Source organism: Bufo bufo, chromosome 9 (assembly GCF_905171765.1).
Source record: "Bufo bufo chromosome 9, aBufBuf1.1, whole genome shotgun sequence".
Taxonomy (NCBI): Eukaryota; Metazoa; Chordata; class Amphibia; order Anura; family Bufonidae; genus Bufo; species Bufo bufo.
Window position 1 is genome coordinate 220,360,335 of NC_053397.1, and position 23,247 is coordinate 220,383,581.

General features: G+C 47.2%; 1 protein-coding gene across 3 annotated transcripts in view; it reads right to left on the reverse strand.

Annotated features, from left to right (window-relative positions):
• The window catches only part of FGGY (FGGY carbohydrate kinase domain containing), a 159,012-nt gene that overhangs the window by 64,530 nt on the left and 71,235 nt on the right, over window positions 1-23,247 (reverse strand). For all 3 annotated transcript variants that reach the window (XM_040408068.1, XM_040408069.1, XM_040408070.1), the window contains 2 exons: window positions 20,100-20,228; window positions 15,122-15,225 (listed from right to left, as the gene is read on the reverse strand). In XM_040408068.1, the coding sequence (XP_040264002.1) occupies window positions 15,122-15,225; window positions 20,100-20,228 (233 nt within the window). The remainder of the gene's footprint in view (window positions 1-15,121; window positions 15,226-20,099; window positions 20,229-23,247) is intronic.

Consider the following 23,247-nt stretch of genomic DNA (forward strand, 5'->3'; position numbering starts at 1 on the left):
CATATATTCAACATATACAGATGTGAACATCTCAGCAGATATGAGATCCTGCTACGTGAAGTATTGGCTATGATGATCCACAGACACTCGGTCAGAGGTTCATTTACAGCCAGAGCTGAAATCCTTGTTTACTTTGGCTAATGCCGTCTCTTAGAGTTTATATCGGACGCCTTTTTCCAATTATGTCTGAAAGCTTTCTCTACAAAGAAGCTGCATCTGGGAATGTCCTGGAGGGATCAGTATAAAGAAGCTGCTGCACATAGAGCCATGATGAGCAGGGATACAATGTAACAAGCATTTGTTATCTACAATGTATAAACGGCTGATGGTGGATACATTAACCATGGAGGACCAGAGAGGCTGCAGAGGATGGGAGCCTACACTGCCACATACAAGACCAAGCAGTGGCAGAACCTCTGGGGGCCCAAAGTAAAAGAAATGTGTGCTCCATGTCTGCTGCGCAGATGGCAAATCATGTGATACTTCATGTTCTTGCAGTGACCTCAGTAGAAAGTAGAGGGGAGAGAATGAAGAGGCTGCAATCTGACAGCAGCTCCTTGAGGTTTTGCTAGGTGTATTCCTGGCAGTGGACTACCTGGTTGGTATCATGATGGCTCGAACAATGTAGAACTGGCATCTGTTGACCCAGGAGAAAACCAAATGAAGAGACCAGCGGCGTAACTAGAAATGACTGGGCCCCACAGCAAACCTTTGAACGCTCCCCCCAGCAACTAAGGGGGGAGGCATGGGGGGCGGTCCGCCCCGTGTGCCCGCTCTCAGGGGGGTGCCAGAAGCAATGAGCGCAGGGAGCTGCAGGGAGCTGTGGTCCTGTCACTCACCACTCAGCTCCCCGCGCTCCTCCCCTCCCTCAGGCCGGCAGTGCACAGAATGGTGAAGCAGGAAGACTTCTCCACCATTCAGACTGCAGGCACAGATCGCGCTCCCGGCCTGTGTGAAATCTGCATAAGCCCCGCCCACACAGTGCTGCAGAGCGATCTGTGCGAAGAGAGGACTGTGAGCTTCAGGAACGGGACAAGGTGAGTAGTTACTGTGGTTTTTTTTAATACAGAGGGGGCACAGAGGGCTTTATTACTATGGAGGGGGCACAGAGGGCTTTATTACTATGGAGGGGGCACAGAGGGCTTTATTACTATGGAGGGGGCACAGAGGGCTTTATTACTATGGAGGGGGCACAGAGGGCTTTATTACTATGGAGGGGGCACAGAGGGCTTTATTACTATGGAGGGGGCACAGAGGGCTTTATTACTATGGAGGGGGCACAGAGGGCTTTTTTTTTTACTATGGAGGGGGCACAGAGGGCTTTATTACTATGGAGGGGGCACAGAGGGCTTTATTACTATGGAGGGGGCACAGAGGGCTTTATTACTATGGAGGGGGCACAGAGGGCTTTATTACTATGGAGGGGGCACAGAGGACTTTATTACTATGGAGGGGGGCACAGAGGGCATTACTACTATGGAGGGGGCACAGAGGGCATTATTACTATGGAGGGGGCACAGAGGGCTTTTTTTTTACTATGGAGGGGGCACAGAGGGCTTTATTACTATGGAGGGGGCACAGAGGGCTTTATTACTATGGAGGGGGCACAGAGGGCTTTTTTTTTACTATGGAGGGGGCACAGAGGGCTTTATTACTATGGAGGGGGCACAGAGGGCTTTATTACTATGGAGGGGGCACAGAGGGCTTTATTACTATGGAGGGGGCACAGAGGGCTTTATTACTATGGAGGGGGCACAGAGGGCTTTATTACTATGGAGGGGGCACAGAGGACTTTATTACTATGGAGGGGGCACAGAGGGCTTTATTATTATGGAGGGGGCACAGAGGACTTTATTACTATGGAGGGGGCACAGAGGACTTTATTACTATGAAGGGGGCACAGAGGGCATTACTACTATGGAGGGGGCACAGAGGGCATTATTAATGTGAAGGGGACATGATGTTAGAGACAGTGGACAGACAGTCACTGGAGGACATGATGTTAGAGAGAGCAGACAGACAGTCACTGGAGGACATGATGTTAGAGACAGCGGACAGACAGTCACTGGAGGACATGATGTTAGAGAGAGCGGACAGACAGTCACAGGAGGACATGATGTTAGAGAGAGCGGACAGACAGTCACTGGAGGACATGATGTTAGAGACAGCAGACAGACAGTCACTGGAGGACATGATGTTAGAGAGAGCGGACAGACAGTCACTGGAGGACATGATGTTAGAGACAGCAGACAGACAGTCACTGGAGGACATGATGTTAGAGACGGCGGACAGACAGTCACTGGAGGACATGATGTTAGAGAGAGCGGACAGACAGTCACTGGAGGACGTGATGTTAGAGAGAGCGGACAGATAGTCACTGGAGGACATGATGTTGGAGACAGCAGATAGACAGTCACTGGAGGACATGATGTTAGAGACAGCGGACAGACAGTCACTGCAGAGCGCCCCCTTGTGTTTGGCTCTTTGGGGCTCTCTCCATGCACATTGCTGCAGTAGGTTCTCTGGGGTCAGGGAGACTTTCTACAAGATTTTGCTGAGTTCTGCTGTTCTGACCAGAAGAACAATTAGATGTAACCAGAGACGCGGCTTCAATTCTAAACACTGGATGTAAATGGATTATTTACTCGTCCGATTAATAACGAGTCCTGAATGTGAACTTTACAGGACGTGGAAGTCTATGCCCTTTACCAAAACACGTAAAATACATGAAAACCTTATATAATCTCATATAGGGGAAGGTTAAAATGCGACTTCACTTTCAACATCATGTCACCACTTAACTCTGCATAAAAAGCTAAGTTAGGCCTCTTTCACACTACCGCTTTTTTTTCCCGTTTACGGGCCGTTTTTTGCGTTCCGTATACGGTCCATATATGGAATCATTAATTTCAATGGTTCCGCAAAAAAAAACACTGAATGTACTCCGTATGCATTCCGTTTCCGTTTTTCCGTTCTATTGAAAGATAGAACATGTCCTATTATTGCCCGCAAATCACGTTCCGTGGCTCCATTCAAGTCAATGGGTCCGCAAAAAAGACGGAACACATACAGAAATGCATCCATATGTCTTCCGTATCCGTTTTGTTTTTGCGGAACCATCTATTGAAAATTTTATGCACAGCCCAATTTTTTCTATGTAATTACTGTATACTGTATATGCCATACGGAAAAACAGAACAGAAACGGAAACAAAAAAATGGAACAACGGATCTGTGAAAAAAAGACCGCAAAACACTGAAAAAGCGATATGGTCATGTGAAAGAGGCCTAAGACTACTTTCACACTAGCGTTCTTTGCGGATCCGTCATGGATCTGCAAAAACGCTTCCCTTACAATAATACAACCGCCTGCATCCGTCATGAACGGGTCCGGTTGTATTATGTCTTCTATAGCCATGACGGATCCGTCATGAACACCATTGAAAGTCAATGGGGGACGGATCAGTTTTCTATTGTGTCAGACAAAACGGATCCATCCCCATTGACTTACATTGTGTGCCAGGACGGATCCGTCTTGCTATGCACCACATCGCGGACAGAAAACGCTATTTGCAGCATTATTCTGTCCGCGATGGGGGCGCAATCAAACGGAATGGAATGCATTTTGGCGCACTCCGTTTCGTTCAGTTCAGTTTTGTCCCCGTTGACAATGAATGGGGACAAAACGGAAGTGTTTTCTTCCGCTATCGAGATCCTATGACGGAACTCAATTGCGGAATTGAAAAATGCTAATGTGAAAGTAGCCTAACTCTGCAATTTCATTATTTTTTTCCTCCAGTCACATCCAAAGCACCTTTCATAGATCTCGACTCTGTATAATTCCTTTTTCAACAACATTTCACAGTTTAAAAGTCAGCATAAAAATATATATTTGCAAATACTTTGCTTTAATGTTTTTGTCATGAGGTTTAGTTATTTAATGTATTTTCCTCTAGTCACACCCAGAGCAGCTTTCAAAGACAACAGATGATCTGGATCCTGCTGTCAGATATTTCTTTTTTAATTTCCCTTATTTAATGATCAAATTGACATAGGGTACATCCAAAGCCAGCATCAATATTACAATGCTAATAAAATAACTAAAGGAAAAACCCTCAACCCACCCCCCTAGACACCTGCTGTCAGATGTTTGATTGAAAAGGTGACCTCTGCCCGTAACTGTCATCCACTCCTCAGCAATGCACTGCTGTATGGTAACAGGAAACCAGGAGAATTCTGAGTGCAGCTTTGGATGTGAATGGAGAAGAAAACATCCCGTAACTCAAAATCAGACATTTGACGATAACCGGGAGTTCAGGTTCCCATTTCATATAGTCATGGACAAGACAAAGACCAAATTCTGTAGCCTCCAGGAAAACAGCAGCCATGTCACACGGAAGCCTTTGCTGCTAATTTTCTGCACTTTCCCGAGAACCTCCCCCCCCCCCCCCCTCCAAAAAAAACAACAAAAAAACAAGATGTTTTGATTCTGAAGTTGGAGGCTTTTTGCCAAGACATTAACGTGGCATCTGCAATAAAATCTCCAGAAGACTTGGATGCATCACGTGCTGTATAGAAACAACTTCCAGAAATCCGAGTGCGAGCGCTGACCTCTTCCAGTTACAGTACGTGAGTCATTTCTGGAGCGGACGGATCAATCGGAGGCCGGAGCGAGAAGCTGGAGCAGGGATCTATCCGTACAGTGTATCAATTACCAGCCCAGAGCCCTGGAGGAGGAATCTAACAGTAAATGCTGCAGCAAGGTCTTCTGGTTCTTTGTTATGTCAGCTTCTGGGAAAGCTGGGTGACAACCAATTGGGACACGATAACAACCTCAATCTGCCACTCAGGAGTCTGGGAAATGATGGACATCAACCATTTGTCAGCTAGAAACTGATGTAAGAAATGGCCGCGCCGCTCTCGTCCGTGGGCTGTGTCCGGTATTGCGACTCAAGCTCATTCACTTGATGACCCAGAGGCAGGAGTGTTGTCTTAAAGGGGTTGTCCGGGATTGGGAAGATTGATGTGTGTGGACAACAGTGCCCTAAATTTTACACTCATGCCTCTCCTAACTTTACCAGAAAATTCTTATGCCACTTTTGCCTTTGAGAAAATCCCAGCCGGAAGTGCCATTTTTATTACAGTCAGTGACGTACCGGGTCCCTTTCTGCCAAGCGAAGCCTCTTTTTCCGCCCAGCAGTGAGCGCAGTGACGTCACCGGCACTGATGGGAGGGCCTTAGCGCTGCCCTAGCCAGTAAAACGGCTAGGGCAGCGCTAAAGCACGCCCATCAGAGCCGGTGACGTCACCAAACACACTGCCGGGTGGAAGCCTCCGCCCGGCAGTGTGTTGTTGTAAACAAAAGAGCCCGTGCCCTGCACGATCTAGCACGGGGCAAGGGAGCATGAGATGCTCCGATGCTAGCATCTGGGCGGCTGCCTGGGTGAAAATATGAACCCGGACAACCCCTTTAACTTATGCAACCCCTTCACTGTTCTAGACCTCCAGGGGTGTTACACTTACCCCTCAACTGCCCTAGACTACCGGGGATAATACCATTAGGCCTTCCCCACCCTAGACCATCAGGAATGTTACATTTAACCCTTCACTGCCCTAGACTACCAGGGATGTTACCATTAAGCCTTCACCACCCTAGAGCATCAGGAATGTTATATGTAACCTTTCACTGCCCTAGACTACCAGGGATATTACCATTAAGCCCTCACCACCCTAGAGCATCAGGAATGTCACATTTAACCCTTCACTGCCCTAGACTACCAGGGATATTACCATTAAGCCCTCACCACCCTAGACCATCAGGAATGTTACATTTAACCCTTCACTGCCCTAGACTACCAGGGATGTTACCATTAAGCCTTCACCACCCTAGAGCATCAGGAATGTTATATGTAACCCTTCACTGCCCTAGACTACCAGGGATATTACCATTAAGCCCTCACCACCCTAGACCATCAGGAATGTCACATTTAACCCTTCACTGCCCTAGACTACTAGGGATATTACCATTAAGCCCTCACCACCCTAGAGCATCAGGAATGTTACATGTAACCCTTCACTGCCCTAGACTACCAGGGATGTTACCATTAAGCCTTCACCACCCTAGAGCATCAGGAATGTTATATGTAACCCTTCACCACTGTAGACTACCAGATATATTGTTAAGACGTTCACCACCCTAACCTACCAGGAATGTTACTATTCCTACCTGAAGAACAACACTGGGGCACATATGTGGGCACGGGATTTCAGAAAAGTCTAGGACATGGGAAAGCCGGTCAGTCACACCCCAGGAGGAGCACACTCGGACTTATGCTCCATAATTAGCATACAACTTCCGAATGCTAAAGGGAATCATGAAGGAACTGTTTTATGCACTACAGGAAGGTGTATTTTGTATGAGGACTAAACTGTCGGTGACAGATTCCCTTTGAAGGAGTGTTGTCAATCAAAGACTCTCTTAAGGGAACATGCACAGTCAATAACTCTTTTAGGGAGTATCCTACTCACAGACCTCTTTAGCGAGCATTCCCAATCAAAGATTCCTTTCGGGAGAATTCACATTCACAAACTCCTTTAGCAAGCATTCCCAGTCAAAGACTCATTTAGGGAGCATACCCACTTAAGGACATTTTTAGGGTGTGTGCAAAATCAAGGACTCTCTTAGGAAGCATGTATAGTCAAGGACTTGTGCTCACCGAAGGGCTCATTTAGGGATAGTGCTCATTAAAAAACTCATTTAGGGAGTGAGCTCATTCAAGGACTCATTTAGGAAGCATGTCTACTCAAGGACTCTTCTAGGGCACATGCCCAGTAAAGGACTCTTATGATAAGCATGCATAGTCAAGGACTGTTATAGGGAGCGTGCCCATTGAAGGACTGTTCTAGTGAGTGTGCCCACTGAAGGACTGTTCTAGTGAGTGTGCCCACTGAAGGACTGTTATAGGGAGTGTGCCCACTGAAGGACTGTTATAGGGAGTGTGCCCGCTGAAGGACTGTTCTAGTGAGTGTGCCCACTGAAGGACTGTTATAGGGAGTGTGCCCACTGAAGGAATGTTATAGGGAGCGTGCCCACTCAAGGACTGTTATAGGGAGTGTGCCCACTCAAGGACTGTTATAGGGAGTGTGCCCACTCAAGGACTGTTATAGGGAGTGTGCCCACTCAAGGACTGTTATAGGGAGTGTGCCCACTTAAGGACTGTTATAGGGAGTGTGCCCACTCAAGGGCTGTTATAAGGAGTGTGCCCACTCAAGGACTGTTATAGGGAGTGTGCCCACTCAAGGACTGTTATAGGGAGTGTGCCCACTCAAGGACTGTTATAGGGAGTGTGCCCACTCAAGGACTGTTATAGGGAGTGTGCCCACTCAAGGACTGTTATAGGGAGTGTGCCCACTCAAGGACTGTTATAGGGAGTGTGCCCACTCAAGGACTGTTATAGGGAGTGTGCCCACTGAAGGGCTGTTATAAGGAGTGTGCCCACTCAAGGACTGTTATAGGGAGTGTGCCCACTCAAGGACTGTTATAGGGAGTGTGCCCACTCAAGGACTGTTATAGGGAGTGTGCCCACTCAAGGACTGTTATAGGGAGTGTGCCCACTCAAGGACTGTTATAGGGAGTGTGCCCACACAAGGACTGTTATAGGGAGTGTGCCCACTCAAGGACTGTTATAGGGGGTGTGCCCACTCAAGGACTGTTATAGGGAGTGTGCCCACTCAAAGACTGTTATAGGGAGGGTATCAATTCAAGGACTCATTTAGGGATTATGCACACTTAAGGACTATTTAAGGTCATTGTCACTACCAGAGCTTTGAGACGTTCTCACAGCTCTGTTTCTCCACCCCTGTGATGATGTCACTACTAGAGTTTGGAGGAGTTCTCACTGCTCTGTTTCTCCGCCCCTGTGATGAAGTCTTTACTTTCTGTTTCCTTCCTCCCAGCTGTTCCTCCTGCGGTTGATTTCCCTGCCTTTAAATCACCCCTCCTCCTATTGTAGGGCGTGGATTATATTTCTCATTTCAGTTGTAGCTCTTGCTTGAGTATCTTCACTTGTAGCTATCAGTTCACTGGACCTGTGTTCTGCTGCAGCAAGCACTCCGGATATTGCCAGCTGTCCTTGGATCCGTCTTCTCTGCGGCTGCAGCACCTTCAGCTAAGTGTGCAGACATTGTTGTGTACCTGGTTATTTTCTGACTGGATCTGAGGTGGCCACGGTTCCCTCCACACACTGAGCAGGGCACCGGTGGCCGTGCCCCTTCCACTATTGTAGGGGTTACAGTGGTCATCAGTCTTAGGTACGTGGGCATGCCTCGTTCCGCCATTTGGATCCGGGCATGTGCTTTAGCAGCATAGGGAGAGCTTTGAGGGTCTGACAGGGGTCACCCTTTATCCTCCCTAGTTTGGGTCCGGTCAGTCACTCTTTTTACTGTGTATACTCTTGTTGCTCACATACAGCCGTGACAGTCATTTACTGAATTTCTTTTATTTTTGCATATCATTTTTGTTAGGTGTGTGTAATCTATGTACCATTCCTCTCATGGGTTGGGGAATGTGATATTCAGTTTCAGGGCCCGTTCGCATCATCACACTAGCAGGACACATGGCTCATCACTTCACTCCAATGGCCAGGAAGACGATACACTTGTTGGTTTGGCCAAAACTAAGACTGAGTGCGATCCCGTTACAAGAACACGGTGAGCCAGCTCGTGTTTCCTGCCCTGTCTCCTGTCTACACCCGCGGATGGATGTGAGGATCGCACACACCACTCGGGCTCTGGGCTAGACCCAAAATCCAGGCTCCAGAGTTGGCAGGTGTCTTGGTGTTTCCCAGCCGCTGTCAAAACTCAGACACCGAGCTTCTCACAGTCCCACAAAACAAGATCTGGCCGACGCTGGATCCAAGATAGAGAAGGGGAAGAAAAAGAGACTGGAAATGTAGAAAACAGAACAAACAGAGGGCTATTAATAGAAAGACGAAAAGTCCAGAGTAAAGGGTGAGAGTCAGCCACCTGTCCACAAACAGCAGGAACAAGGCTACGAGATGGGGCGGCAAAACTCTGGAGGACCAAGAACGGGGGAGGAAGAATACAGGGCATGATGGATAACTGATGCGGCCTCCAGACTGCTGCCCTCAGCGGCGTACAGAAGATACAGCTGCCATAGGGTACATGAGATGAGGCGCCCCTCTCAGGAGAACCTTACCCCTGTAAGAGGCATAATCCCAAAATGTTATCTCACCCTTCACCCTAACAAGAGGGTAAGGTCCTGTGCCTTCGGTCTTGGGGTGGTAGGGCGTGATGGGATGATTGTGCTGCACCATGGGTTGGGAAGGGGAGCTGTTCTGTCACAAAGAGTGCAAGCAAATTTAAGAATTCACAGTTGATAGATAGATGAGTCCTGAATTGGAGACCCCTGTTAGACACAACGGAGAGGGACACCTCTGTCCTGTCTATGTTACATGGGCGGCTCATTGTTTTTGATGAAAACTGTGCAATGCCTCATTTCCCCTGTGGAGGCGCTGCAGGGAAACTGAACACCTGATGCTGGGTTCCTCCGCAGATGAGATGGACGCTTGTGGTCATAACAGCTGGACGTCGTGTAATCGGCTTATCATTAGGGGAAAGAAAACCCTCTAATGGCCAATACTAAAAAATAAATCTGCTCTGACCGTGGTCTATGGTGGGGTGTCCTCTGCTATTTTGGGGTCCCTGTATAAATACTGCTCTGCTCCTGCCTTATAGCTCTTCCTCGGCTTTGTGTTATTGAAATTCCTCCTGACGGCTGTTCTCAAGAGCCAAAACCACAAAAAACGCAGAGCTAAACTTTTCTCACAGCTCCGCTGCCAACCTCTTCCCTTTCCCAGGAGTCGCACAAAGGTGCTTATGTAGCTGCGAGGTAGAACCCGCTGTACCTGATGTGAGGAGAGCGATCCAACCCCGGGCTGACCACAAGCCAGCCACTACAGTAAACTGTGGTGTTCATTCATCCCCCTCCGCCCCTGGTTTATGGTCCCTGAGAACTAATAAGTGAAGGCTAATAACCCCCGATAGAAAGGTCCCATTCACACTGTCAGCCAGAGACATCAGGGTCAAGCGAGTCAGATATGGGGACAGGTGCCTTTAACTCACGTCTCCTGACGTGTCTCGTTTAGTAATTAACTACATTCCCCATGTAATAACCATTCTGGAGCATCTGTTCTGATGACTCTATGTTGTACCATTACTCTGTTATTCCTACTATAAACTGGATGGGTCCTACCACTCCCATCGTCACAAGGGCGTGTCCCTGCACAGTCTGCACCGATTGGACAGTGTTACAATGTGCAAGGACAGATGTCCATTTATTCATACAGTAAACGTCTAGTGGGAATAGCAGAGGAACTGCGCAACATAGAATCATAAGAATAGATGCTCAATAATTGTCCTTTTTATGGGGAACACAAGGAGAGGGGACAGGTCCTCCTTAGGCCTCATGCACACGACCGTTGTGTGTTTTGCGGTCCGCAAATTGCGGATCCGCAAAACACGGATGGCGTCCGTGTGCGTTCCGCAATTTGCGGAACGGCGCGGACAGTCATTAATATAACTGCCTATTCTTGTCCACAAAACGGACAAGAATAGGACAGGTTATGTTTTTTTTTGCGGACCACGGAACGGAGCAACGGATGCATGTTTTGCGGCCCCATTGAAGTGAATGGGTTCGCATCCAAGCCGCAAATACTGCGGCCCGGATGCGGACCAAAACAACGGCCGTGGGCATAAGGCCTTAAAGGGGCTTATACTGCCGCTCCCCTCTGCGACCAGCTCAGGGACAGGCTCATTCATTTACTGGTCCTCCATTGATATCATTGGGCCTCTGTTTCTTTCCTCCAGAGCAGAAAGCTAGGCTTGTCCTAAAAGGGACTGTGTAGGTACATTATACCGCTATGTGTGCCATGACCTGGTTAATATTCTCAGCCTCTCCCCTCGTCCTTCCACCCGACACTCGGAAAATAAGTAAAATAACGAATGATTCCCATATACATCAGAGCTGCGTTACCTTCTCAGAATCCGCCAGACTGTATTTTGGCTGAGAACTTCGATGATTAGTCCAAACCAAATATTTTCCCTCTTAATTTCTGCCACCCAGCTTTCCCTCGATCTGTTCACTCAATTAATTAATGTCAGTGTAAAGTGCGCTGGAGTGGCCGCCATGTAACCCATGTGGCACTGTCTTTCTAGCTCAGAACCATTCATATCCCCAGGAATGGGTCACAGTATATGGCGGCACAGGCGAGGCACATGTTCACTGTATAACAAGTTATGATTTCAATGGTTAATTCTAACCTAGAAGCCGGAGCGTTATATATCACTCACTCCTGTATCAGAACATAAACATTCGTTCCGCCATAGAGGAAAACGCCGTCCGCTCACACAGGGATCTATTCATTAGCTGCAATCAGTAAGCGGAGGTCCAGCTGCAGGATCAGGGGACGGAAGCCGAAACCTATAGGCGATTAATACGCCGCGGCTTTCCCTGTACAAATAGTCGATAGCGGTGGGCACGGGATGCAATGTTCCACATGGCGGAGCGCAAATCCCTCGCAGCCGCTCCTGATGCACGTTCTCCTGGTAATTACAATTAGCGAGGCAGTCAAGGTGGACATGCTTATGTGACTTTCAGTCATGTCTAGGAATCCGCTGCAGAACAAACTCGTCTTCTTTACTGCGCCAAACTCAGGCAAGACAAAAATAATCAGATACTCAGACACCTACTCAGGACGGAGCGCCGCGCGGCATCCATTATCGCACCGGAGGCAGATGCAGTCTGGCTGAAAGTGTTATACATGGTGGCAACAATGTTTCTTAAAGGGGAAGTTTAACCATTTACTATTTCCTTTGTTTATAAGAGGGATTGTCCTATCTGGGACACTTATGGCATATCGATAGGATATGCTAAAATATGTCTGATAGGCACGGATCCCCAAAACCTTTGCCCACCATGAATAGAGAGGACTTTGCGCATGCGCAGCTTTCTCCATTCTGCTGTATGTGGCTTCTATAGCCAAGGGAGTGCGCTCAGAAGTTCCATAGCAGTGAATGACGAGGACACCGTTCTACAATGGGCCTCCTCTCCATTCACTGCTATAGCAGTCGTCTAATTACAGATGTCCCATAGCAGTGAATAGAGAAAACCGCGCATGTTCAGCGTCCTCTGCCAGCAGAGGTAGTACCCACACCTATCAGGCATTTATAGGATATCCTATTGATACACCATAAATGTCCAGATGAGACAACTCCTTTGACGTCTGCTTGCTGTCAGTGTCCATATGTCAGCAGGAACATAGCAAGAAGGGGTTGTTGTTGGGCAGGTGCCAAGGGCACAGGTTGCCAGTAGGAGTGCCAACAAGCCTTTCTGCCTCTGCCAGGGTATTCGGACCAGGACTGGAGCAGTGATTACATCTTCTGTGCTGAGGAGGGACCTGATCATTCCTCTGCGTGTGATGGATTTTTAGTCTATGAATGTCAAAAATAATGTTCAAGCTCACTGACAGAAAGCAGAGATCTTGATAAAGGCGAGGACTTGAAATACAATGTAGCATTTCTATTCATTACAGATATGGTCCCCTTTAAGAATTTGCGCCCCCTGCTCGGGACGCTAATGATTGTGTCATCACTGAAATGTCGTTAATCTCCAAGTAATGATAGACGGGACAGATCAACACCCTGCTGGCTGCCAGGGGGACTCTGACGGGAGGCAAGACATGGCAGTGCAGGGACAGTTTTAGTTCTATCTGCTTCTTGGAAAGTTGGGTGACTAGTGTGCATTCCATTCCAGCTCGCACATGGCTGGTCACCCAGCTTTTCCTGATTCCTGAGTGGTAAGTCATCATCTAGAGATGTGGTGATGCGTTGGGCGACATCCCCTGTGTTAACTGTAGTGACATCTCTTCTGGTTGTCACCCAGTTTTTCTTGTGAAGCCACCTGACTAGATAACTACATAATGGGGCAGGAATTATGATAAATCCACACCATTAGGTCGGAATTCTTAACATCTACACCATTTGTCTCTATCTTTTTCCTTCATATGGAAACATTTAGGTTTCACATACTGGAAGTAGCAACAATGTTGCAATTTTAACTCAAAAGTAAACAAATGTTTCTGAAGAGTACTTTCACACTAGTGTTTTTGCTGGATCCGGCAGGGTTTAGCAAAAACTCTTCCGTTACTGATAATACAACCATCTGCGTCCGTTATGAACGGATCCGGTTGTATTGTCTTTAACGGATCCGTGATCAACTCCATTGAAAGTCAATGGGGGACGGATCCGTTTTCTATTGTGTCATCTTCTTGTCATCATCTTGCTCCGCATCCCATGACGGAAAGCAAAATGCAGCACGCTGCTCTCCGGTATGAGAACGGAACGGAATTCATTTTGGAATATTCCGTTCTATTCAGTTACGTTTTGTCCCCATTGACAATGAAAGGGGACAAAACGGAAGCGTTTCCCCCCCCCCCCCCCCCCCCCCGGTATTGAGACCCTATGACGGATCTCAGTACCAGACAATATTAACGCTAGTGTGAAAGTAGCCTAAGGCTATGTTCACACAATGTTCCATTCGCGGAAAAACACCAGTGAAATCTGCTCCCCATACAGAAGAGTGGATAAGATTGGGGAAGGGGGGGGCGGCAACCCTGCTCACAGGCCCAGGAACATTTCTGCGCTGATTTCCAGCATGGTGGAAGAAGAAAAAACATCAGAGGTGGAAATAAATAGCTCGTCAGTTAATTCAAGTGGAAAATGCAAGGATTATCCCTCCTGATTATCCTTGCAGGATCACACAGCGAATCCTCGGCAGATATCCGGGGGTCAGCCTTGGAATTCTGCTGTGGAAAATACACATTGGATTTCGATGCGTATTCTGAAATCCAAGCCACATTGTCTTCAATGGGAATCTGTGATGCTGTCCGTACACTCGCAGATTTTTTTTTTTCTGCACTGACTTGTTGTTTCTGGACGTTGATTCGCTGCAGAGATGGCGGTGGATTTACCACGCGCTGGACCAGTCAATGTACTGACCCATGGCAGTGCAGACTGCAAATCCAAGGGTCACGGACGGAGGTTGTAGTATGCACATATCCTACGAGTGAAGTGAGAGCCAGTAAATGTGGTGTTGCTTCCCTTTCCCCCTACGCCTCAGATAAACTGCGGTTCTTAGCAGGGGGGCGACACTGAGCACAGGAGGAGCTCTTCCTACAGTAACGAGAATATGAAATCTGTGCTCCACCCTGAGGTCTGACGGGGAAAACGGAGCATAGGAATAAGCCCTTTTTCGCACGGACAATACGGATCGGCTCCGGATGCGTTCAGGTAAACTCGCACCATTTTGCAAGCAAGTTCAGTGAGTTTTGTCTGCGATTGCGTTCAGCTTTTTCCGCCCGGGTGCAATGCGTCTTGATGCATTTTTCACGCGCGTGATAAAGAACTGAAGGTTTACAAATAACATCTCCTAGCAACCATTAGTTAAAAACGCATCGCACCCGCACTTGCTTCCGGATGCAATGCGTTTTTCACTGACGCCCCATTCACTTCTATGGGGCCAGGGCTACGTGAAAAAGGCAGAATATAGAACATGCTGCGATTTTCACGCAATGCAGAACTGATGCGTGAAAAAAACGCTCATGTGCACAGGCCCATTGAAATGCATGGTGCAGGTGCTATGCGTTCACGTCACGCATTGCACCCGCGCGGAAAACTCGCTCGTGTGAAAGGGGCCTAAAGGCCACTAGCGAAATTCTATGTGAAAACGTCTTTACTGTGCAGTATTTCCTGTGTGACTGATGTTAGTAGCCCTGATATCTGGACTTGTACTTTAAATTTAGATGTCTTGGGTTTTGCGCTGTCTGTGTCCTCCCTTGTCCCCATATTTATAGTAAAGATGGATAGAAGACAGCGATTCACAGGCCCGGCCTGCACGCCCCATTTATTCTCAGGACCGTCGGCACAGACGTAAATACCACATCTTATAAACTCAGGAGATGTCTCTGCAGAGTCTTGTGAGAGGTGAACTGAGGACGTGGGGGCTGCACTGAACAGAAGAAGAGGAACTAAAGACGGGATACTGACCGCCATATGACAGGAGGACGTTCCACAGATCAACGCCAGCCGGGACGTGATTGGCTGAGCTTCACGTGGCAGGTTATATCCGGTCACGTCGGCACCGATCACACCTGATGAAGAAATACGGGGAGTTAACAGCCGCTCTGACCTGTAACCACATAAACACTAACATAATGTGATAATAAGCAATAGTACGGTATACAAAAATCTAAATTTTAAGGGGAACTCCACCCAAAACTGAAAACCGCCCATAGAGTAGTTAATCAGGAGCTAGAGAAGAAGATAAACTTCTGATCAAACTTTTTCTTTTTCTCACAGAGACGTTGACATCTTCCCGTTGAGAAGCGGCAGACATTTTGATAAAAGACAACTGGAAGTGCCGCCATAGCGGTTGTCACCGTTGAATAAGCTTCTTAGCAAGTTTGTGCTTTGTTATTGATGGAACAGGAGGACAAATGAAGGCTTGTTGTAGGTTCTGGACAGTCAATATGGCCGCACTATCTGTTGTTACTTTTATCAATAGTTATTAACATCATGTATTAAAGTTTTATTTTATTTTATCGTGTTGTAATGTTATAACGTATCACTAGGACATAACGTGATAATCGGTGGGGTCCAGCTTCTGGGACAGGCACTGATCCAATCCTTCTGGGGTTTCACAGTGCCGCTTAGCTTTGCACCATCAGGGGGTAGCAATATGGCATCTCTTCAAGGGGTTTTCTATTTTATGTAACTATTGGTGAATTACTCAATGAAACAATCAGCAACTTTCTAAGGCTAGAAACAAACTTTCTAAGGCTAGATTCACATCTGCGCAGAGGATCTCAAAACCGGAATTAAACAGATCAGTTTAGTCCCCATTCATTGTCAACTGATCAGGATGTGTAAGTATGTGCATGTGCATGTGCATCTGTTCCGTTTTTGTGCCGGACACAAAACCACTGCAAGCTGCGGATTTGTGTCCGGTTTGCGAAATGGAACAAACCGGATCTGGCATGAAATTTTATATAAGTCAATCCTTTTTTTGTTAGCAAAAATAACTGATCCGGCTCCCGTTGACTTGCAATGATTTTCATACTGGATCCAGTTTGTTCAGTTTTGATTTGAATACAACCGGATCCGACCCAAACTGAGGATGTATTAAATGGCACAGATCCGTTTACTCTGGTTTTGAGATCCTCTGCCGGATCTCATAACCAGAAATTAAAAAAAAAACAACGCAGATGTGAAGGTAGCCTATACATTTAGGGGATCTTGAATTTCTTACCATTTTAAAGAACTCCGTTTGTTGTCAGTGAATGAGAACATTCTTACTTTCAGAGACAGTAAACCTTTACAGAGCTAATCCTGCTCTCAGCTGAGGGTTTGTTACAGATTTTACCAAGTCTAGACAAAGTGCTGTGAACAAGATACATCAGCAGCTCTGGAAGTTTGCTACAATGTATCACTGCAGGTAAAATGTATCAGTCTGGAGTCACAGAGCATGCTGTAAACTGGATACGATTGTATCCTCCTCTCAGTTGAAAACAGCTATGTACAGGTTTCCTGCCTCTGAATTGATTGTTTACATTCACTGACAGCAAACAGACACCTTCAAAAGGATGAGAAGCTAAAATATAGAGTCTGTTAGAAAGCTGCTGAAGATTTCATTCAGTGACTTAAGACTTAGGCTACATGCACACGACCGTTGTGTGTTTTGCGGATCCGCAAAAGACGGATGGCATCCGCGTGCGTTCCAAAATTTGTGGAACGGCACGGATAGTCATTAATATAACTGCCTATTCTTGTCCACAAAACGAACAAGAATAGGACAGGTTATATTTTTTTTGCGTACCACAGAACGGAGCAACGAATGCGGACAGCACACGGAGTGCTGTCCGCTTCTTTTGCAGTCCCATTGAAGTGAATGCGGCTCGGATGCGTGCATGAGGCCTTATTGGCATAAAACTGGAAAACCCTTTTAAAAGGGATATTGGGAACCCCACCGATCCTCGCAATAAAGGGGCTTCAGCACAGGTTTCACTGTTTTCCCATGCACAGCGGTGCCCTAGCCACCCCTTATGCAGGCAGCTCCATGCACAGAGGGTGGGAAGCTTGGAAAGGGACACAGAAAAGGGGCCCCTTCATTCCCAGGACCTGTGGGGGCCCAGAGGTCGGACTCAAAGCAATTATAAAGGGATGACATATCCTAGCAATAGGCCATTACTTTATAAGACTGATCTTGCAGTACACTTCCCGGCCACTACATAGTGTACGGCGCTGTGTTAGCTGGGGAGAGTTGTGGGTCCCTCTATTAGCTGATCATTGGGGGGCTGATCTTGATCACTTATCCTAAGGATAGCTCGTCAATTTTTAAGAAATCCCCTTTAATATATTTTAGCTAATAAAATGGTCTTGTCATTACGGTAATTTTATTGCCAAAAATATTAAATGGGTTTTCTGAGATATTTTAATTTCTGGATAAGTCGTCAGTATCAGATTGGTGAGGATCTGACTCCAGGGACCACCGCCAATCAGATGTTTGAGAAGACAGTGAATGGGGCACGGCCGCTATACAATGTACAGCCCTGTACTTGGGGAGCATGGAGAAAGCCGTGGCGCTACTGCGAGCACTGCTGCCTTCTTAAACAGCTGAACGGCGGCGTGGCCGAGAGTTAGTTCCCTATCCAGAGCATAGGTCATCAGTAAAAAAAAATCTCAGAAAACCCCTTTATTGGAAAATGTCAAATACTATATATATATAATTGTCATGTCTACTACTTATATTCTTATTTATTAAACACTGTGTATTATATAATCTATATTTACTATTAGCTGCACATATTATTATTATTGTGTTAGCTTTGATTTATGTTATTATCATTGTACTTGTGATACCACCATTAATAAATGTAATAATAATACTTTGTCTCATTCTCTCGGTGACCTTGTCTGCACCCCTGGTCCCGGTGTGACGGGGGGCTGCCGAGCCCTCAGTGAACCCCTGGTGACTGCTATTCCTGCACAATGCGGTTAATGAGGCAGCTGTATAAGCATGGCGTTTTATAACCCCAATTAATATGGAGAGGCAGTTGTTTCACAGCTGTGGCTGAAACCCTGATTAACTGCGACACGAGCCCTAAAAGCAGCTGCGAGGAGACTGTGCACGGACTATAGGGCCAGTGTGTACCTGCCGCCGCACCGCGCACGCCGCCCGCATGTTATTGGAAAATGGTTGCAATTTTAGCATTTCCTGAGGCTGTCAGCACCTCGTCAGCCGGAGCAGACCCCAGACTCACTGAGCGTCCCACCGGAGAGAATTCCCCAAAACACTGCAATCATTTCACCACGTTCCCACGAATATTTTACCAGAAAGAAGTCTCCAGCTGCGGACAAAGAGGAGAAAACGCAGCCATTAAATGCAACGTTCTGTATTTTATTGGACGTTCAGTTATGGAACCGAGAAATCCTAAGAAAGATTTTTCCAGATTTTTTGGGGTTTACTACTGATGTATCTAATGCTAACATGTGTGATAAATTACTGTATCTAAAGCTATATTGTGCGATACCGTCTGCCTAGCTGTGTATCTAATCCTATTGTGCGATACCGTCTGCCTAGCTGTGTATCTAATCCTAAAGTGTGATAAATTACTGTATCTAAAGCTATAATGTATGATACCATCTGCCTAGCTGTGTATCTAATCCTATCACGTGCGATATGGTTTTCTGAGCTATGTATCTAATCCTATCACGTGTGATACTGTCTGCTAAATTACTGTATCAAAGGCAATAATGTATGATACTGTCTTCTGAGCTGTGTATCTAATCCTAACGTGTGATAAATTACTGTATCTAAAGCTATAATGTATGATACCATCTGCCTAGCTGTGTATCTAATCCTATCATGTGTGATATGGTCTTCTGAGCTATGTATCTAAGCCTAACATGTGTGATACTGTCTACTGAGCTGTGTTTATAATCCTATTATGTGATACTGTGTAGTATGTCTGTGTATCTAAGCCTATCATATTTGATACTGTTTGCTAAGTTGTTGTATCATGTGTGACCCCACCTGCTGGGATGGTGTATCTATGACTACTTTGTGTGATACTGTATGTCAAGCTAGTTTCTGTAAGCATACTATGTGTGACACTGTCTGCTTGGCTTCTGTATCCAAGCCTAATATGTGTGATACTGTCTGCTGAACAGTGTATCTAGGCTTATCATGTGTGACACTGTCTGCAGAGCTGTTATAGCTAAGCTTATAATGCGTGATACAGTCTGTTAAACAGTGTATCTAAGACTATTGTGTGTGTGATACTCTGTGCTGAGTCACAGTATCTAAGCCTATGATGTGTGATACTGCATGGCTGACACCCATGAACAGATCTAGGAGATGGCACTGATACGGTGTCTGAAGACGGCCAGATACCACGGTTTAGTGCCAATGTCACATCTGTTCCCCTGCACTGAAGCTAAAGATTAGATGAGATGTTTACTGGTGGATGCCATTGGTTTCTGCAGCTCACAAGACCCGCCCCCGAGGATCTCTGACTGGGAAAACCAGGGTTTAAAGTTCTGCCCGATGCTTGGTTTCCCAGTGATAATCATTTCCATTCAAAAAAATATGTACAAGGAACGGAGACAAGCAAGTGTGTATAGGGGGAATCAGGACAATACCTATTGCCTGAGAATGAATAACTCTACTTTTTTTTTTCTTTCTTTTATTCTATGTTTCCTTTATATATTTTTTGCCAAATGGAGAAATTTGGAAACCATTTCCTAAACTGAATGAAAAAAGACCTAAACAGGTCATGGTGTCTGAGCACGTCCCCACATCTCTCCCATACGTTGTCCCGGAGCAGCGCTCGCCCTGTGCTGTATACAGAGGGGCCCCTGTTCCCGTGACTTTCTGGCTGCTTTCTATCACATCCTGACACATGAAGAATAGCAATGATAACTCCTGGCAAACATTACTGTAATTTCTCCTTTTGGCTAAACTTACCGAGCCCCCCGGCGTGAGCGTCGATGAGGGAAGCGGCCACGGCGACCCCCTCTGGAAGGCCAAGGTCTCTGGCAGCTTGTGACATGAGATTATTCCCAACGGAGACTCCTGGAGACACAACGCGGTTTCCTGGGCAGACGGAGGGAAAATAACAAGAGTTCAGACAGAAACAAAGCAGATTCTCTCCGTAAGTGGCCGACAACCAAATGTGACAACACTGAGGGGCTTGAGAGTAGTCGCAGACCATTTCTCCTGAAGGGGGCGCTAAGTATCTCGTTACATTCAATGCATAAAATCTGCAAAAATGTTGAATAACTTTATAAATACTTTGTTTCAGGCCGGTTTCACATGAACATATTATGGCACCTGTAATACGGTCACAAGTCGCAGCATCTCCGCAAGATTACTGACCCGGGAGCCAAGGAGCCGAAACGGGGCAGAAGGGAGTAGGAAAGTATGGATTTCTTCACAGGTTCTGCTGAATGCAGGAAGGGATTTGCCATAGACCTTACAGGAAAATTTCCCAGTGGGCCAATCCCCAGGGGGCCGCTTGGGCCCTCCTCACGGCCGACCAGTGGAAGTTTTGGGGGATGTATTTTGTGCTGCAGGCGGCAGTATTTTATGATGCACTGTGGTATTTGGCTCTGTTGGTATAATGTGCTACAATATGGTATTGCTGGCCCTGCCTTCTATCAATTTAGACCCGACTACAAATCAGGGCCACTTTTAGTATTTTTTCCAGGGCCACTTTAAGTTCCCAATCCGCCCCTGGCTGAATGTGTGTGTGTGAGGGGAGGGAAGGGGATTTAAAAAAAATCCTGGAAAACCCCTTTAAAGAGAAAAGAGGGACGAAGGGTCCTGGGTCGACTCGGGAGGGAAACTTGTGAGGTATGTTATGTCCTGTGTGGGGCTCTGGTAGTTAGGACTAGCGGATGCAGTATAGAGGAAAAGTACACAGTTCTTGAATCAAACAGCGGTGTTTATTCACACATTGGTGGATAACAAAATGCAGATAAGGTGTATCACAAAACTCAGGCCCATAAACAATAAAAGTCACCTTTTCTCCTGGGTGTTAATTCACACCCTGTTAGCAGTTCAGCCTCATCAAGTCCATAGGCGGCCTGTTCGCCTTTAGAGGGGCCTGAGTCCTCCAGCCCGGCTCAAACCTCAAATCCCAGAACAGCCCTCAGTACACAGCGCACAGACTCCTGAGCTCCACTGTCAGAGGGAGATATATCCACACACCTGGCAGTGCTGGCTGTTTTTTATGCCTGGCAAAACCCGGCCTGGAACATGGGGAGTAGTCACCCACCCAGCACTTTGACTACTCCCAGTAAGAGCCGTCCCGGACCAGCTATGACAGCCATGCTAAATCTCATGGTGTCAATTAGCAATAGCTGCTGCTGACACCTAAAATACTGGCTCTTAGTTCACCGAGGCCAGGAACCGCGGTGACACATACCTTCCATCCACGATGATTTCCGGTACCTTCTTACATACCCCCCCTTTGTTCAACCCTGAGGGGGTGAACACCTGCCATACAGTGTACAACCGGCCTGCCCTGTGTTCCACAGAGAACTTAAAGTTCTGTAAGGACAGGAACCACCTGGTGACTCGGGCATTTCTCTCTTTGGCCTGGCTCATCCACTTGAGAGGGGATTGGTCGGTTACCAGGCGGAACTTTCTCCCCAACAAATAGTAGCGGAGAGACTCAAGTGCCCACCTGATAGCCAGGCACTCTCTCTCCACTATACTATACCTGGTTTCGGCTGGGGTGAGCTTGCGGCTTAAAAAGACAACTTCCTGAGAGAGTACAGCACCGAGGCTTACTTGTGGCAAGATTCCCAGGTGTGGCAAGATTCCTGACACCGCCAGCAGATTAACTGGGTCTGGCCGATAGGGGGAACCTCCCGGGGGGTTTCATTGGCTCATACCGGTGGGCCTGGGGTGGGGAGTTCTGGAGTTTGCCTGCCCTCCTCCAAAAATAACCCCCCTTGAGATTCTTGGTGGCCTCATGGCGTTCCACCAAGTCCACCATTTCCAGGGCATTTCCAGGAGATACCTAGCCGATCCAGTGCTGGAGAGGGGGTGGCAGTGACCTCCAGAATATGTCAGCCAATAGTCTATCCAGCCTAGCTTTGGGACTCTGAACATCAGGCTGTAGCAACTTTTGCAAAAGGTGGAGTAAGTCATAATACTGGGGTCTCACGGGCTCAGCCGGCTTAAACCCCCACTGATGTACCCGCTGTGCTCGGACCAGCACATTCACCCCCAGTCTTGCCAAAATCTCACCCTTTACCTTCGGGTAGTCGGCCGCAAGTCGAAATGCACCCACTGGGACTCTGATGCCAGGAAAGGAGCGACGACCTCAGCCCACTGGTCTCAGGGCAGATTTTCCCTTGTGGCCACTTTCTCGTACATCGCCAGGTAGGTTTTGATGTCGTCTGCGGGTGTCATCTTAGGGATCGCTGCACAGACTGCTTTCCGGGCATCCTGGACACTTGGAGTTGCTCCTGGTGTCTGCAAAGCCATCAGATGTTGTAGCAGCAACTGGTTGGTCTCTTGCTGCTGCTTATTAGCCTCGCGTTGCTGCAGGTTGGTCTCTCGCTGCTGAAAATTAGCCTCCATGAGGGCCTTTACTACAGCCTCCATTTTGTCGTGGGGCACGGTTTGAAATACAGCTGGTTTGATGTACGACATACAACTGTGCCCAAAAATGCAAACCCAAAAATATATCGGCGTTCACGCCAGCCTCACTACGCATGCCCGCATCCTCCACCAATTGCGGGGATTCGCTCTGGTAGTTAGGACTAGTGGATGCAGTATAGAGGCAAAGTACACAGTTCTTGAATCAAACAGCGGTATTTATTCACACATTGGTGGATAACAAAATGCAGATAAGGTGTATCACAAAACGCAGGCCCATAAACAATAAAAGTCACCTTTTCTCCTGGGTGTTAATTCACACCCTGTTAGCAGTTCAGCCTCATCAAGTCCATAGGCGGCCTGTTCGCCTTTAGAGGGGCCTGAGTTCTCCAGCCCGGCTCAAACCTCAAATCCCAGCACAGCCCTCAGTTCACAGCGCACAGACTCCTGAGCTCCACTGTCAGACGGAGGTAATCCTCTCCACCTGGCAGTACTGGCTGGT